The sequence below is a fragment of the Neomonachus schauinslandi genome, chromosome 11, assembly GCF_002201575.2.
Source record: "Neomonachus schauinslandi chromosome 11, ASM220157v2, whole genome shotgun sequence".
Taxonomy (NCBI): Eukaryota; Metazoa; Chordata; class Mammalia; order Carnivora; family Phocidae; genus Neomonachus; species Neomonachus schauinslandi.
Window position 1 is genome coordinate 17,737,289 of NC_058413.1, and position 15,274 is coordinate 17,752,562.

The following is a 15,274-nucleotide window of genomic DNA, read 5'->3' on the forward strand; positions in this document are numbered from 1 at the left end:
CTCAGCGGGGGGTCTGCTTCTCCCTCTGACCCTCCTCCCTCTCGTGCTCTCTGTCTCTCATTCTCTCTCGCAAATAAATAAATAAAATCTTTAAAAAAAAAATAATAATAATTTTGACCTGTGCACTCCCCAAAAGGACTTTGTGGACCCCTCCAGGGATCCACCAATTCTACTTTAAAAACTCTACCTTAGAGAACACCTTCAAAGTCATGTTCTATGTATGGTAGTGAAGGAATACATGTTCAGCAAAGGAAAGCATAATATTGTAAGTATATCCCATGGCTACTGTCAGGTAAAACTGCCAAGGAAGCATATGTGGGAATCACTCAGCTTTGCTGTGATGTAGCAATCGTGGTAAACTGGGATTCCTTATTATGGATATTAGCATTACATTCTAAGCAGAGGATTTTTTAAAATAAACAACGAAAACAACAAACCAAACTTAGATCAGTAAAATAGAAATGTTACTAACCTAACCTATGTTCAAGAGAATAAATTTCAAAGTGAAATTTCATAATAATGTTAGCAGGCTGTATTTCCTATTTATTTTATGGCTTTAAGCTTATCTTCACGGAGACAAAGATCAGATGCTAGAATTATACACTTAGCAAGAAAAACAAGAATGTAAAAGAGGAAGATAGCTTTTCTGCAATGTGACTGAGAAACTAATTAGCACTTCCCTGACTTGCTTAGGGACTGAGTACTGTGATAACTCCAAGTTTGCATTATGTTTCTAAGTGGGTATATATTTTTACTGGTTATTTTTGGGGGTGAAGTAAGGAGAAAAAAAGGGGATAATGAACTAGAGGATTAATTTAGACTCTCCAGCCAATACTCTATATACAGATCCCTCAGAACTGAATGTCTAAATTAAAAATTCAGCATCATCTCACTGTTCAGTGAAGATATTCTATCCTTAAAAGACATTTGAGGAAAAGAGTATGAGAAAATATGAATCACAGAAGTAAAAGGACCTATTCAGTGGCTTTCAAAAACTGTTTTGTAGAGTCTTAGGTACCACAGAGGTGTCTCTGGGATTACAGTAGGAGAAAGGAGAGGTCAAGCTGGTAGGACTCCCAGCTAGTCAAGGCACTTCTTTATTTTCATACATTGGGTCCATATAAGATTTAGTTCAAAAAAGACTAAAAGAAGTTTAATAACCTCTGACTGAATTTGCTCCTGCGCTTTAGGTTATTAAGCTTGAGGTAATAATTTTAAAATTAAACAAGTTAAAATTAAACAAGAACCCCCAACACACATATATACCTTTACAAAATCTGAGAAAAAGACAACTCTTTTGGGTTTTTTTGTTTGTTTTTTAAAGATTTTATTTATTTGAGAGAGAGAGTGAGAGAGAGAGAGAGCACAAGAGGGGGTAGCGGGAGAGGGAGAAGCAGACTCCCTGCTGAGCAGGGGGCCCGATGCAGGACTCGATCCCGAGACTCTAGGATCATGACCTGAGCCGAAGGCAGTCGCCTAACCAACTGAGCCACCTAGGCGCCCATCTCTTTTGATTTTGTTCATGATGGTATATAAACAAACTAAATGTTTTAGCAATAAACACAAAGCTATGAGCCAGCCAAATTCAAATAAAATAATTCTAATCTGACAACCTTAATATCCAACAAAAAAGCTTGCTTGAATAAATTATGGTATGTACATACAGATTATGGAATACTACATAGCTATTAAATATGATGTAAAAGAATATTTAATGATACTAATATATGTTAATGATAGTTAAATGAAATGTAGTATACATAGTTGATATTTTTATAGAAAAATTCTCTCTATACAATTCCCTAAAATGAAAAAAAGTGTGTGTGGGGGGGGGAGGTGCACCTGGCTGGCTCAGTTGGTAGAGCACTTCACTCTGGATCTCAGAGTCATGAGTTCAAGCCCCATGTAGGGCATGGAGCCTACTTTAAAAAATAAAAAGACTGGAGCCAAACATCAGGTGGAAGAATTACCCAAAATTTTAATATTCTTCATGCTTATCTGTAGTTTCTAAAATTTTTGAAAATAAATTCACATTACATACATTGTAAGAAAAAGACTGTCATTAAAAAATTCTTTTGAAGAGTTGTCAAAATGTCTTCAAAGCATAAGTGGCCACAATATTCAGCATATCTGATGTGTCTTATGTTTATTCTAAAGCAGGGGTTCTTTTTTTTTTTAAAGATTTATTTATTTATTTATTTGACAGAGAGAGAGAGAGAGAGACACAGCGAGAGAGGGAACACAAGCAGGGGCAGAGGGAGAGGGAGAAGCAGGCTTCCTGCGGAGCAGAGAGCCCAATGTGGGGCTCGATCCCAGGACCCTGGGATCATGACCTGAGCCGAAGGCAGATGCTTAACAACTGAGCCACCCAGGTGCCCCTAAAGCAGGGGTTCTTAGCCAAGGGCAATTCTGCCCCCCCAGCAAATGTCTGGCAATATCTGGAGTCATTTTTGGTTGTCCCAACTGGGTGAAGGGTGCTTCTGGCATCTATTGGGTACAAGTCATGGATACTGCTAAACATTCTACAATGTACAGGACAGCCCCAACAACAAAGAATTATCCAGCCCAAAAACCAATAATACCAAGGTTGAGAAATCCTGTTCTAAAAGATTAACTACAGTGCTGGGAAAGAACTTCTTCCTTAGAGCCTGTTTAATCCTCAACTTCTCTGCTATGACTGTTGACAAGAAGGTAAATTAATTCTGACAGAAACATGGCCAGCCATCTGTTGGATTGGTCTAATTCAATTCTCTTCATGTTTCCAAATCAACCTCAGCTATAAAGGGTCTCAGCACTTCCCTGGGTCACATTTTAAATGCAGCCCTACAAACAAAAGCATGGAGCTATCTTCTTATGTGAAAAAGCCACATCCCCACTTCCACCCCCATCAATATTTTGTCCCTGAACACTGTAGCCAAGTGGGAGTTTATTATTACAAATTACTAGAAGCTCTAAAATGTGTCATATTTCTGTTTATCCCTGTGTCATAAGAAAAACTCCATTTTCTTCAAAGTCTCATTCAATAAAGCATAAAATTATTTGCCAAAGGCAAGATTCCAGGAACTAAACAGGGAGCTGTTTCTTGGACCTTAACTCTATGCTTTGGACAAGCTTAATTTATATACAAGAATCTCCTTGTCTACTGTCATGGAAATTTTTAAAAACAAAAGAAACAGTAGAAATAAGCCAAAGCCACGATAAGATTTCTAAAGTCTAAAAACTGCAGCCACAGAATGAGTATAAAGTCAACAAGAAAAACACGAGACTTTTTTTTTCACAAATGGCAAAAGAGCCTGAGAAATGGAAAGAGATGTTCTGACCTCACTGGCCAGTCATAAGAATTTGGCTCCAAAGCAAATGTGTACCAGGCAGGGTGTACACAGAAGGCTACGGCCAGAAAAGCTGGGGAAAGGGGAAGATTTGAAGAAATGGTTCATTTTCCTGAAATCCTTAAGCCTGGTTCCAGTTTATTCTAGCTCCAATTTTTTTCTCATCCTCAGAGTTCATCTCTAGATAAAAAAACACACCGAGAATGATAAGCACAAAGACTCAGTGTTTGAACCCAGAGAATTTTTGGAACTAGGAACCATCATGCAACTCTACAAGATAATATACTGTTATTTTACAGTACTCTACATTTATAGTACATAGTCTATAAAACCATACCAACAACAATATTCCAACATACGTGAGGATTTGGTTCCATAGTGATTCTTGAGTAAGTGTAAGGAAGTTCTCCATACCATGCTGTAAGTCTTGGTTGCTTGTAAGTTACATCTAAGAAAGAAAATACAGGGCCTTTGAAATGGTTTAATGCTATTTAAGGTGTGCCTACTGAGTGCCATGCAATGTGCAACAAACCATGAGAAATACAAAGGCAGAGTGAAGATGGGCTCTGACCCAAGGTTCCACGTTCTTAGAGGACATGGGATTTCACGAGTAGAATGCGTCAGAGCTCAAAGAAAGAAGACAAGAGAAGGTGTGTTGGCAGAAACCATAACAGCAAAGGCTCTGAGGTGAGACTATGTGTGACGTGTGTCAGTGAGGACATAAATAAGAGTGGAGTCACACTGCAGAACAGTTCAGATTAGGGAGGGTCTAAAAAAAGCAGGTTATGAAGTCTGAACCCTTGTAGGCAGGAATCTGTGACACCAACATCCATACAAGAAACAAGACACACTGTTCATCAACGTGCCACCTTTTGATTTTAAGAAAAGGGTTTTGACCAACCACAGCACGAAGCTGACTGTAGTCAGAAGTTTTTGATGTCCAATTTATCTAAAAGGGAGTTATCCATAGATCTGCTATTTCTCCCCCACAACTGGTATCAACTGCTACAGTAAGAACAGTAACGATAAAGGCAACCAGCATTCACTGAAGGCTGAGTGTGTACCAGTCATTCTGCTAAGCACTTATCAGGCAGGATCTCATTTAATTATCACAACCACCTTACGAGGTAGGTATTATTATACCATTTTACAGATCAGAAAACCAAGAATCAGAAAACTACTTAACTATAACTTGCTTAAAATTAACAATTACTCTGAATGACAAAGGCAGCAATCAAGGCCAACTTGGCCAACAAAAGCCCTACTGTGGAGTCAGGAGAAAAAGTGGACCCCTATTCTGATGTCTGAGTCACAAAAATGAAGCCAGTATACTTTGCCTCTTTCTTCACAGAAAATTTGAATTCACTCAAGGGTCCAGAAAGGAGATTTTATGCTAGAGCATGGACGTCCTCCAGTGGCCACCTCCGGTATAGCAGATACTGCCGGCCCCTGGATGCCCACAGAGGAGGGAGCAGGTTCCAAGTCAGGTAATCTTTACAAGCTCAGGACAGTACAGATGCTGAAACTAAAAGACACTGGACTCTTCTAGTGAAACTAAAATGAGAATAAAAAGCCGATAATAATGATCATAAAAGAACATATGCCAAATAGAATCAGAAAAAGGAAAGTTCTTGAAGTTTCTATGAAGAAAGAGGAAAGCTGGCACTATTTAAAGTAATAAAGGTAGTGAACAAACTCAAAAAGAGAGCTATCAACCACAGTTCAGCCAAACCAAACATCCTTTGGTTCCTTGAATTGCCACCTCCATGCTCCTGCCCTGTTTGCTCTGATCTCTGAGCCTGCCACCTGCTATTTCTTCTGCGTGGAATACTCTTCCCTGTCCCTTTTGGCTGGCAAATCCCTAATCATCCTTAGGGTCTCTGTTAGGTTTTAAATCTGTTTAATTAAGACTGGGTGTGGTGAAAGAGACAATGGTATCAGAAAACATTCTAGAAAGGCAGCAACAAGTGCGATCTCAGACAGTACTTACCATCTCTGATGCCAGTTCTCTGTTTCCAGGGAACGACCTCACAAAGCTGTTGCAATACCCAGTCGGCTTCTTTTAGGTCAATAAAGCCAGGATACAAACACACCCTTGATGCAGAAAGAACCATTATTAACTAAAGAACACAGAAAAGAGGGGCACCTGGGTGGCTCAGTGGGTTAGGCATCTGACTCTTAATTTCGGCTCAGGTCATGATCTCGGGGTCCTGGGATCAAGCCCCACCTCAGGGGCTCTGTGCTCAGTGTGGAGTCTGCTTGAGATTCTCTCTCTCCTTCTCCCTTTGCCCCTCCCCCCACTCACGTGCACTCTCTCTCTCTCAAAATAAATAAAATCTTAAAAAAAAAAAAAACAACACAGAGAAGATGGGCTAGTCTCTAAGCATTAGTGGAGGAAGTTAATCTGGATGCTTCCTCCTGGGTAGACAAAATCATCTTACCACATGTCTCATGGCAAACAGAACCTAATTATCACCAGCTCATGATGTTCCAAATGTGAAATAAAAAACTTTCATGTTAAGACAAATGAAAGAGACAATAAAGGAAAAAGAATGCATGAGGGCTTTTAGAGACATGCTTCAAATATTGCTCTACCACCACCTGCTGTGAAACCTTGGGCAAATTACTTAACCTTTCTGAACCTTAGTTTTTCTGAAACACAAAAATGATATCCACCTCATAGGCTCACTATGAAAAGTAGAGTAATAAAATGCCTGGCCCTGTGTTATTTTAACAATTGGTTATCTTCTGAGACTAAGCCAATTGTAGGGAAATTTATGAATGTATCAAAATAAACATTTCCAAATGAGGGTTCTTTCTCTCACTGAATATACACTTACTTCAATAATGCCCAGTCAGCTCAAAATCATTTTTCCTTCTTAAGAAATGTTCTCAAAGCCCTTGGAACATTCTGTTGAACTTCACTCTCTGGAGGTGTGTTTGATTTTTTGAAAGAGCCAAAGCTCACTTCCTGAAGCCATACCTGGTTGACAATGAGATGCGACCAAAATAATACAACTGGGTTTCTCGCATGATTATTAAACTTGCTTTGAAAGGGAGGTTCTGAAGCTCTTTCTAAGCAACTCATTTAGATATGTAAGTTCTGATATATTTATTTATTTTTATTTTTTTAATTTTTATTTATTTATATGAGAGAGAGAATGAGATAGAGAGCATGAGAGGGGGGAGGGTCAGAGAGAGAGGCAGACTCCCTGCTGAGCCGGGAGCCCGACGTGGGACTCGATCCCGGGACTCCAGGATCATGACCTGAGCCGAAGGCAGTCGCTTAACCAACTGAGCCACCCAGGCGCCCTGATATATTTATTTTAAATGCTTAATTATTTTATAGTGACAATTAGTATATTCTTGCATTAAGGGAATGCTTTCAAAAAAATGTTTTTTTTTTAGATTTTATCTATTTCAGAGAGAGAGAGAGACAGAGAGAGCGTGTGCAAGCAGGGGAAGGAGCAGAGGGGGAGGGAGAAAGAATCTCAAGCAGACTATATGCTGAGCTCAACCTCGCGACCCTGAGACCGCAACCCGAGCCAAAACCAAGAGTTGGACACTTAACCAACTGAGCCACCCCAGGCATCCCTCAAAATGTTTTTAATAAGGATTAATGCCAGCTATACCCTAAATTGTATATGCTTTAACTTTACTAAAACTTACCTTAATGTAGATTAAGGTATTTATCCACTCATGCAGATTAAGGGTTAACATAATATGTTATAAATATATGTAGTAATATGACTAATACAATAAATGTAATAATACATATAACGTAATGTAATAATAATAATATGTAGCACTCAGAGCACAGAAGTGGAGGCTAGATCAACTCAAATTTTAAGTTACTATGTGGCACTTGGAAAAAGTCCTCAATCTCTTTGGCCATCTGAAAAACTACAGAAGTAATAGTTACTGTACCTGAAAGAGAGGCTGTAAAAATATTCTGAAGTTAGAAATGCTATGTAAAAAGAGATAGTACTAAATTCTCACTCCCCAAGAATTTCGGAGGCAGAGGTTACTTGTTTCAAGTAAGGGAGCAGAATATTTTAAGAGACTACAACTCAATAATATAGTCACTTTCTAGGGAGGATGCACTTACCTAGATACACCTGTGGGTGATACACTGATTTCATACACACCCTCTTTGCTACAGAAATTAAGAAAACAGACTCGTTAGTACCAGCCAAATAATAGCCTCCACCCAGCGGAAGAGCCGTGCTTTGCAATTCCCAAACTTCTGGTCACCAATATCATTTCAGAATGAGGATACACTATGAGGGAAGCATAACCCCTCTCTGAGGGGTTCCACCACTGAGATGAAGTGCAAGAGGGTGGCAGATCATTGATGTCACTGGGAATTGAATCCTGAGAGGATCAGGCTATGGAGACAAAGACTGGAATAAAATAAATTATGATTCTATCCCTTTATATTTCATCCATAATTTAGGCTGATATGGTCCAGGAATCTATCACACAAAGGGGTACTAAATAGAGCATCTCTTTGGAGACTCTGGAATAGGAGCATTTACAGATAGCAAATACATCTCAGGGCTCTGAACTTCTGTTGCTTTCAGATACATGTCTAATGAGGTTCCTGCTGATTAAAATCCTTCAAAGGCTCCCCACCAATTTTTCAGCACTGCATTCAAGGTCCCCATGATGTAGCTCCACTTCTTGACAGCTCCCATCCACTCATGATCCTCCACTGCTGCTTGGAATCTCCTGAATTCACCATGGTATTTTTTTAAGATTTTCTTTATTTGATAGAGAAAGCAGACAAGCACTAGTAGGGGGAGGGGCAGAGGGAGAAGGAGAGGCATACTCCCTGTGAGCTGGGAGCCCAACAAGGGGCTCGATCCCAGGACCCCAGGATCATGACCTGAGCCGAAGGCAGATGCTTAACCCACTAAGCCACCCAGGCGCTCCACACCACAGTATTTCTAATCCTGCTTTTCTACAAACTGGAATGCCTCCCCACATCCAGCACCCCCAATCCAACCCACCCGAGCTTTGGTCTGGCAGAAAATTCTAATTCATTCCTCAAAATCTCAGTTCAGCCTCACCTTCTGTAACACTTTCCTGACCTCTAATACACCCAAATAATGTTAACCATCTCATCCTCTGTGCTACCACTAGACCTTACTACAAGTCTACTGTTTTATAATATACATGACTGCAATTTATCTGATTACATGTCTATTTCATTTACTAAACTGTGGGCTACTGAGGGGCAAGGAATGGGTTACTGTTCTATTTCCCAGGGCCTCACACATTGTAGATGGGCAGTAAAAGCTTAGAATTTAACCTAATGTGCAAAAGTACAAAACTGTTCCAGATGTGCAGGGTGGCCAGAGCCATAGTGAGAAAACTGACCCAGACTGCATAGGTTCCTATACCAAGATAACAGTGTGAGACCCTTCTCGGACAGAGGTAAGTTACAGAGAACAACATAAAGGGACAGTTTTCACATCCCCCTCTGCCATGTGAGTTAGTAGTTTGTGATCTGTGAGCTGGGCTCTTAGGCAGATGTGAGAACCCCTTTGAGCAAAAATCTAGGCAGAGTTATTGTCATATACATTTATCACATCTCTAGATGAGTTGACTATAGTTTCCCAGAGTGTGAATACAATGTTTCAGTGTGATATGTTTTGGGCCATATTTAGAAATTGGCTCACTTCAAATATGGGTGACATTTTTGGCTATTAAATAAAAATCTAACAGAGCTAACTTTAGATAACCAGAATTAACCAACACTGGGGTCAAGCAGGAAGAAGTTGTCATTTTGCTCTGACTTGAATATTCACAGCTGCCCATTTTTTCAGCCTGAATGTCCCATCTGTACCTAGTAACAAGTTTCATGGTTTTGTTTATTCTCTTTATTACCAATGGAGGCAACATCACACTGGTGTTCGTAAACAAATCCAAGACTGTCAGAGCCACCAGACTCTGCCTTAAGTGACTGTGTGGTCCAAACCTTTAATATTACAGACAAGGAAACTAAAGTCCAGAAAGATGGCCTTAATGTACCTAATGACTAGTTACATAGCTAACTAGTGGCCAAGCCACAACTATATACCTTCTTTCAAAGTATAATGACATTCGTGTTAGTTTCAAATTTTTCTAGGCTATACAAGTCAACCTGCAAACAGCCAAACAGCCTAACAGACTGTTCATGAGCAATAAACACACTAATTTGTTAAAATAAAAGGACGCTTTCTATAGGGAATTTATCTCTATCAGAAGGAAAAGAGAAATCAAAGCATCTTTTTTTTAAAAAATATTTGAGAGAGAGAGAGAGAGAGAGAGAGAGCGCCTCAAGCAGGGGGAGGGGCAGAAGGAGAGGGAGAGAATCTCAAGCAGGCTCCAACTCCCCGCTGAGCACAGAGCCTGATGTGGGGCTCGATCTCACCACCCTGAGATCATGACCTGAACTGAAATCAAGAGTTGGCTGCTTCACTGACTGAGCCACTCAGGCACCCCACAAAGCATCTTTCATTAATTTCAGAAAAGAATATTTTACATACAGATCAGTGTAAGAAGAATTATAAATTAAGGATGATATTTTATACACAGATCAATGTAAGAGGAATTTAAATTGCTCTGGAACAATTATATGAACATTCAAGGCCCTCTAGATTTTGAGCAGCTTTCATAAGTGTTGCTAGTAAAATAGAACCTGACTAAAGTCTTCTCAAAAAGCCATGTTTCAGGGCACCTGGGTGGCACAGTTGGTTAAACATCCAACTCTTGGTTTCAGCTCAGGTCTTGACATCAAGCCCTGTGTGGGGCTCTAAGCTCAGTGAGGAGTCTGCTAAAGTTTCTCTCTCCCTCTGCCCCTCCCTGTGTGCACTCTCTCTCCCTCTAAAATAAATAAATAAATTAAAAAAAAACCAAAATGCCGCGTTTCAATGACTGAGGGAAAATCCCTCTCTGTCTTTACCTAGGAGATATTTTAGTTTACTATCTGCAGATTAATGAATCAGGGTCAGGAAATCCACAGCAGAGTCTCAGTTTAAGGGACATGTATCTTGTTGCATTTTCCACACCATCAGCAAATTGAGAAATGCTTCCCAAAACAGCAACTTTAAAGACATCTAAGATACAACTATCCCACCCTAAAATTAAGACAGTAACTGGGCCATTATCTCTTCCAGATGGAAAACCCAATGAGGGAAAGATCTGGCCTCTCCATTTAACTGTGGGCAACAGATACAGAAAGGCAGCAAATTACTTACTCAATCACTCGTGGCTCTGGGGCTCTGCGTACTACCTGCAAGGAAACAGGCAGATTTTACTCCTGGAATGATCCCTAATCCTCAGAAAGGCTTATGTGCAGGATTACTATATCCTCTCATTTCTGATAAAAGTAAGTCAAGTTTAAAACTATCCCTTTTTTTATTTCAAGCACTTACTACCCCACCAGAGACAGAGACCCTTGTCTGCTTTTCTTAGAGCCACTTCACAGTTGCTAGTGGGCAAGAAAAAATAATAAAAGTAGAATTAATCCATTTTCAGAGCAGCCAATAATTCTAGAAAAACCTTCTTTCCAGGAGAACAGAAGATATACTGGGGCACGTAGGTGGCACAGTCGGTTGAGCACCCGACTCTTGGTTTTGGCTTAGGTCATGATCTCAGGGTTGTAAGACTGAGCCCTGCACTGGGCTCCATGCTCTCTCTCCCAAATAAATGAATTAAGTTAAATCTTTTAAAAAATAAAACAGAAGATAAACTAAGAAATAAGTTTTAATCATTACTTATACAATCACTATTACAGCAAGATGCCTGATTTTTAGCTTTTTCCATGTCACTAACAACAGTGAATCTTCACGGTTTCTTACAATTTTTCCCCATGGGGGAAAAAAAAAGCTAAAAAATCAGGCATTGTAGTAGCTGAAAATTTCAACCCAATTCCAGAGACATGTGCTACACTAGCACTAAAGACAGCATGGTTTTAGGACTGTTAGAACTCAAATAACCAATGCAAGTGCTAGTCATGGTATAACCTCCTTCCCCTGCCCAAAATGGGAATTATATATGCCCATCAGTTGGGAGCAGACTACAAAGAATCTTTAGACATACTAGGAAATTGACTCCACATTTCATTATTATTACAGGCCTTTCATGCTCCTTTTATTAGTGAATTTATTCATCACCACTGGATTGTCTACTATGTGAATATAGCTTTTACAAGCAAATCTGTTAATGTTGTAGGAGAAATAAGAATTTACCTGCTGGGGTTCTTTGAACACAAACTGTCTGTCCACAAGATGATGCTCCTTGTTCATCCATGTCTGACCAGGTCTCTGGTGGAGATGGCTCTTAGCAGTGGTAGCTGAATCAAGAGCAAGAATAGACGTGAACCAGACTCAAAAAGTCTGCTCTGGGGAGCAAGGGCCAATAAAATCTACTTGAAGATAACCAATATGACACCTAGAAATTAATTAGTAAAGTCTGTTGGAGATCCCACCTCACACACTGAAAGGTTTGAGAGCTGTGACTAAATATGAGAAATACTATACCTCAACCCTCAATAAAAGATGACCATCAAGAAAATCAAAGTACCAGCTACATTTTAAATAACTCCTAACATCAACTGAAATGCAAGCATATTCACACAAGATCCCCACGAGCTCTTGCCTGGCTGAGCAGTGGCCTGGCTCTTCGCGGGGCCAGCCCAGGCTCCCTGCACTCGGGCTCGCCGTCTTTTGTCCTCCATGTTGACCAAAAAGGCTTCTGCTTTTAGCTTTCAGATTTAATTCCTGATCAAAATCACACAACGGTATCTATTGAAAATTTAAAAAAAAGTGCTTTTAGTTAGGACTGTGAGTGTGAACTATCTAAGGGAGTCATTATAATCCTTTCAAGCTCAATGCAATTGGAGATTCTATGTAAAATTAATTTCTGTCATCATAGCATCTCAATCAAGGAGCCTAATAAATCACTTAGGACTGCTGGTTTTAATGTTTATCTTTTGCAATCTTAAGTATTTTTTTAATTTTTTTTTTGTTAGAGAGAGAGTGAGCGTGGGGAGTGGGGCGGACAGAGGGAGAGAGAAAATCTTAAAGAGACTTCAGGCCCAGCGCAGAGCCCATGCAGGGCTCGATCTCACTACCCTGAGATCATGACCTGAGCCAAAATCGAGAGTCGGACTGAGCCACCCAGGCGCCCCAACAATCTTACAGTACTTTTGCTTCTTTCACAAGAAAGTACATGTTAAGAAATTCTAAGATCTACCACAACAGTCTTATTAGTCTGCAAGAAACTGTAATATTCCCTCACCTATACGGATATTGAGAAATAGGCTCAGACTCAGTTTCCAAGGGCATTTCCATATTCCATTATAACTAAACTTATAATTAAACTTCCCTGAAAGCTTGTTAAAAATACCCATGGCCTGTCTCAGAAGATCTGATTTAGGATGGATACAAGTGTTTGTCTTTGTGACAAGCATTGTAGGAGATGGTTCTAAGTGGGCATGTATGAGGACCACAAGGTTAAGTGGCTCACCCAGAGTCACTCAGGAAATCAATAGGAGGTAGACTAACATTCAAACTTTATTAACTTCCAGTTTTCAGTTAATTGAAAAGAAACACCTCATAATGGCCAGTAATACTAATTTGGCATTTTTGCCAATAAAATTTTAGCTCATAGCAAATATAGGAACACAGCTACAAAGAGACAAAAACAGGGAGGTTCGAGCCACATGTTCTGAACCTATGATCCATTTCCTTATTGCGCTAAGAAAGCTTCACATTTCAAGTCCTCACAGGTAACAAGCTCATTTTATGGCTTATTTAGCATACCAATTTCCAGACCTTCCCCAGACCTCCTGAGCTGTGCTGGGCTCAGGAATATGGACATTTAACAAATTTCCCCAGGTGATAAGTATATAATTCCTTCTCATTTAATAGGTAGGGAGATGACAGAGACTGCCATCTGCCCAAAAAGAGTTAATGGCCCAGAGTCAAACACCAACACTCCACTCCCACGAGACGTGTAGAGGAAGCTTACATTTTCTCTCAACAAGACCGTCAAAAACTCCTAACACAATTAGCTATAGTTCTGATTTTGTGGCCCAGAAACTGTTAACCAACCCCACCTTCCATCCTGGGATTCTTTACCCACATAAAGCTTGAGAACCCTGCAGAAGGTAAAAGGCGAGGGCGCTGGCGCCAGCCTGACTCGCTCTGAATCTAAATCTAGCAGCTCCCAGCTGCATGACCTGTCAGCTGACTTCACCTTTCCGGGCCTGAGTTTCTTCCTCTGTAAAGAGGGAAACCAATACCTCTCACGGCCGAAGTGCAGAATAGGCGGTCCTCGAAGGTGAAAAAGCCCGGTCCTCACGCCGAGTTAGCAACTCTCCCTATTTTAGAGCCTTCTCTTCCAGGAGCCCCAGGATGCGGTCCTGGAGGTCGACCGGGGAGGGTCCTCAGGGGGCGGTCCCCATACCCCCGCCACCCAGCAGGGACCGGGACCCCACGGCAGCCGGCTGAGCCCGGCGCGCAGGTACAAACCCGCTCGGTCCTGGAACGGACCCCGCTGCCCCAGACCCGCTCCGCCGCCGGCTGTCGGGTAACCTTAAGAGTGGAGCAGCGGCTCCGACATCCCGCAACCACAGGCCGCGGCGTCAGGTATTTCCGCTGACGTCACGCGCCGCCGCCGCCACTTCCGGCGCCGTCGGCTGGAGTCCGGGCAGCTCCGTGTACCCCGCACCGGGAGGGCCGGCTCGCTGAAGGAGCGATGGGAGGGCCGGGATTGGAGGCGAGCGCAGATTGAAGGTGCGGTAGGGGCTCCGTGAGGAGCGGGGATATGGCGAAGGTGGGAATGAAGACGTGCTTCCTAGGCCGAGGTCTCTCGGGCCATAATCCACCCCCCTTGCTCCGAAACCAAACTGGAGACGTCTAAGCGCCGGCATCCTTGGTCTCTGGGGAGTGACTGGGTCCCAGCAGGGCTGGTAGAAGGGCGAGGGGCTTGGGAAACCAGGTCGTGATGTGTTAAGTAAAAGGATTTGGATTTTACCCTGGAAGCCCTGGAGAGTGTAACAGGCACTTCCTTTGCGTTCCCACCGCAGCCTGTGCATCCCTCCATCAGTAACACAACAGGGCATGGGACCACGCCGCCTCCTCCATGACTCTCCAGTGCTAAGCACATTTTGCTTCAGTGAACAGACCTAAGTTTCAGTCCAGGCGACACCATTTACTAGATGTATAATCTAGGGCAGGTACTCCACTTCTTTATAAAATGGGCATAGCTCTTGTTGGGAGAGTTAAATGTGGTAATGCATGTAAAGAATTTAGCAGGGTGCTTGGAACACAATAGAAATTCAATTGAGTGTCTTAAAAAGTAAAAAATAAAATAAAATAAAATAAATTTGGGCACCTGGGTGGCTCAGTCGGGTAAGCGTCTGCCTTTGGCTCAGTCATGATCCCAGGGTCCTGGGATTGAGCCCCGCATGGGGCTCCCTGCTCAGTGGGGAGCCTGCTTCTCCCCCTCCTTCTGCCTGTGGCTCCCCCTGCTTGTGCTGTCTGTCAAATAAATAAATAAAATAAAATATTTTTTAAAAAATAAAAATTAAAAATAAATAAATAAATTTGACCAGTGGGTCAAAAGGTGTCTTCTATTCACCCCATCTGAGTTTTTGAGAAACATCTTTAAATGGCCATGTTAAACCACGTATCTTGCAGTGTGATAATAGCAAAAGTAGCACTGAATTGTCTGTGTTGTGCAGCTTATTCTCTAAGACCTACCAAATCACAGTCACTGTGGGAGTCTTTAAAATAAGTCTTGTATTATATACTGCTTATCTGCAAAAGCTCAGTGTACCCCACCAATCTAATTTTCACAGCATCCATCATTCTTTGTTATACTTTGTGACACTGAAGGAAAATGATTTATCCTAGAACTGAAAGGAGAGAAAAGTGGTAAGTCCAGACAGT

At 41.4% G+C, this 15,274-nt stretch overlaps 1 protein-coding gene across 2 annotated transcripts in view; it reads right to left on the bottom strand.

Annotated features, from left to right (window-relative positions):
- ALKBH3 (alkB homolog 3, alpha-ketoglutarate dependent dioxygenase) overlaps positions 1 to 13,969 on the bottom strand; it is a 34,836-nt gene extending 20,867 nt beyond the window's left edge. The window contains exons 1-7 of one of the 2 annotated variants that reach the window (XM_021684755.1): positions 13,853 to 13,969; positions 11,976 to 12,121; positions 11,567 to 11,670; positions 10,574 to 10,608; positions 7,438 to 7,485; positions 5,320 to 5,423; positions 3,689 to 3,777 (exon numbers count right to left, since the gene is read on the bottom strand). In XM_021684755.1, coding sequence (XP_021540430.1) covers positions 3,689 to 3,777; positions 5,320 to 5,423; positions 7,438 to 7,485; positions 10,574 to 10,608; positions 11,567 to 11,670; positions 11,976 to 12,054 — 459 coding nt within the window. In that variant the 5' untranslated portion in view covers positions 12,055 to 12,121; positions 13,853 to 13,969. Of the gene's footprint in view, positions 1 to 3,688; positions 3,778 to 5,319; positions 5,424 to 7,437; positions 7,486 to 10,573; positions 10,609 to 11,566; positions 11,671 to 11,975; positions 12,122 to 13,623 lie in introns of both variants that reach the window. The other variant, XM_021684754.1, reaches the window with a different exon arrangement.
- Positions 13,970 to 15,274: the final 1,305 nt, after the last annotated feature.